Below are 2572 nucleotides of genomic sequence, written 5' to 3'. Positions count from 1 at the left end.
CCCCCCTCCCCTACCCACTTTGATGCATTTTTCAAATTTCGCCTTGGGGCGGAGTTATCTTTTCACGGGGGGTAAGATACACTTTAAAATGGAATATGTCCTCTAATTATTATTAATTAAACTAAATAAAATGTTTAGCGTAAAGAGGCGGTTCATTTAAACCTGGAAATGCTATCAGACATCAGACTGATCTGAACAAAACTGTGATAAATTGAAACAAAAAAACTTTCAATAAAACAAACAAAAAAAAAAGTAATCTGGAACATACAGCAATAAGTCAAGTTTTTAACCAAACAAACAATTAATCCATAAAACTGTTGACTGAATTTGTAAGAGTTTGGATCCTAAACTCTTTCTGATTTTAAACGTTTATTTCTGTCATAGTTAGGATTATTCTCAGAGTTTTTCAGCTTTGTACCGCGTTATTGTTGTACTCGGTGGTGGTGGCTGTCTCCAGAATGCTGTGAGCTCTCTGAATGAACGGCTGCAGACGCTCCTCCACTCTCCGCATCTCAGACAGCATATCTGCCAGCTCAGCCGGGCTGGGATGACTGGAGGAACATGATGGAGACACAACCAACCAGTTAACAGAAAACACACCTGCGTCTGTACAAATGAGGCTGTTTGAGGTTATTAATCATCTTAGATCAGAGAAAAGTGATTTATAATCTATAAGGAGGAGATCTGAGTGAGTTTGTCTCACTTGGGTCCTGGTTGTGGAGTCGGCCCCTCTGACTGAGCAGAAGAAGAAGGAGGAGGAGGAGGTGGGGGAGTTGTTGGAGGTGGGGAGGTGTCCATGGGCTGGGCTGAGGGAGATGGAGTGGAGGTGGTGGATGAAGATGAGGGAGGAGGAGGAGCGGAGGCAGCAGAAGCCGCCTCGGTCTGAGTGGCGGATTCACTCGTTAGAACCTGAGAACAGAACCGATGACAAGAGGTGAGAGAGAGTTCCACCTCAGCCTGGATCACTGCATGGCTGAACTCTGACCTCCATCCTGTTGATGACATCGTTAATATCTCGAAGCAGGTTCTCAGTCAGCACCAGCCTCAGCCGGGGCTCGCTCTGCACCGGCTGGTCCATATCGATGTGCACGTTGACAGACCCGTTGCTCTGTAACGACAGCAGCAACAGTTAGAAACAGTCACCACGTCAACTTGTGCAACGTCCACCAGGTTTGGATCGTACCCCCGGGCTGGTCGTCACTCTGGCATTCCTGGTGTTGTCTGCCAATTCTGACACCATCTGCTGGACCGCCATCTGAATCACAACAATGTCTCAGCGTTAATGGACCTTTGAGGAAAAACACTGGACACGTACGAGACTAAAAATCAGAGGTTCATTAATCCTAATTTACATAAACTCAAATGTTTTTACATTTATAACAGAATAAACTCATCAGCTCCCCAAATTACACTAAACTAGACCAAAATATTTCATACAGTGAGCTGCTCAGCTCCCGACTCATTTAACTCTGGAGCTTTGGTTTATTCAGGGTTCCCACACCTTGGTCCACATCAAATTCAAGGGCCTTTCAAGGACTTTCCAGTACCAATTTCCTCAAATTAAAGAACCACGCACAACGACAACTACCTCCTGTTACTGAAGAATGTTACCAATACACAGGTTTAATATCATGTAAATGCAATGAAAAACTGAAAAACATAGTTGTTGAGTCAGAAACAATGACGTCAGTTTACCGTAGTTATCCACTGCAAAAAAATGTACGTTTTTTAAATTAAAATTTATAATTTTTTTTAAAAGATGATGAAAATCAGTCGTATGAATAGAGAATTTCAATCCCCAAAAAATATTCAAGGACTTTCAAGGACAAGTGTAATTTTTGTCTGTTTTCACAAACTTTCCAGGGCCTTGAAATGTTTTTTTTAATTCACAAACTTTCAAGGATTTGAAGGGCCCGTGGGAACTCTGTTTATTTATAAAAATCATGCTTATATGGTTTAGGGCTGCCACGATTAGTCGACTAGTCACGATTATTGTCAACTATTAAACTCATCGACTAATCTAATAGATGATGCGTCGTTTTTTTTCTAACTTTGGTTTCCTCTACAAACTGCTGCATCTGCCTTTCTGTCCTTGATGCACATGTGCAGAAGTGGTAATTAGGGCTGCCACAAACGATTATTTTTATAGTCAACTAATCGGTGATTAGTCGACTATGAAAAAAAAAATACAAAGTTAGAAAAAAAAAAACATCGACTATTAAATTAGTCATTGATGATTTTAATAGTCGACTAATCGTGGCAGCCCTTTGGTTGGTTTGATCAGGAATCAAGTGTGTGTGTTTGTGAAGTCTCTGTTTTACTTATCAGATGGTTGTGGTTTCCACCAAGGAGGTTCTACAGCTGGAGTGCGCAAAAACCGCGTAACCGTGTGATTGGCAGGTGAAGCTAACGGCTAACGCTAAACAGTCAAGACTCTGGATTTCCCATGACTGTACATGTTGACAACAGAGCAGAAAAAAAGGACTGACGATGCAGAAATCATTAAAACTATTAATAATAATATTAACCAATTATTATTAATATTTTACAGTTTATATAATCTATCTAATGT

General features: G+C 40.8%; 1 protein-coding gene across 2 annotated transcripts in view; it reads right to left on the bottom strand.

Annotated features, from left to right (window-relative positions):
- bag6 (BCL2 associated athanogene 6) overlaps positions 1–2572 on the bottom strand; it is a 20653-nt gene that overhangs the window by 13270 nt on the left and 4811 nt on the right. For both annotated transcript variants that reach the window (XM_014026415.1, XM_014026417.1), the window contains exons 5-8: positions 1184–1255; positions 986–1108; positions 704–909; positions 419–551 (exon numbers count right to left, since the gene is read on the bottom strand). In XM_014026415.1, coding sequence (XP_013881869.1) covers positions 419–551; positions 704–909; positions 986–1108; positions 1184–1255 — 534 coding nt within the window. The remainder of the gene's footprint in view (positions 1–418; positions 552–703; positions 910–985; positions 1109–1183; positions 1256–2572) is intronic.

The sequence above is a fragment of the Austrofundulus limnaeus genome, unplaced genomic scaffold (genome assembly GCF_001266775.1).
Source record: "Austrofundulus limnaeus strain Quisiro unplaced genomic scaffold, Austrofundulus_limnaeus-1.0 Scaffold552, whole genome shotgun sequence".
Taxonomy (NCBI): domain Eukaryota; kingdom Metazoa; phylum Chordata; class Actinopteri; order Cyprinodontiformes; family Rivulidae; genus Austrofundulus; species Austrofundulus limnaeus.
This window is presented reverse-complemented; position numbering and strand designations above follow the sequence as displayed.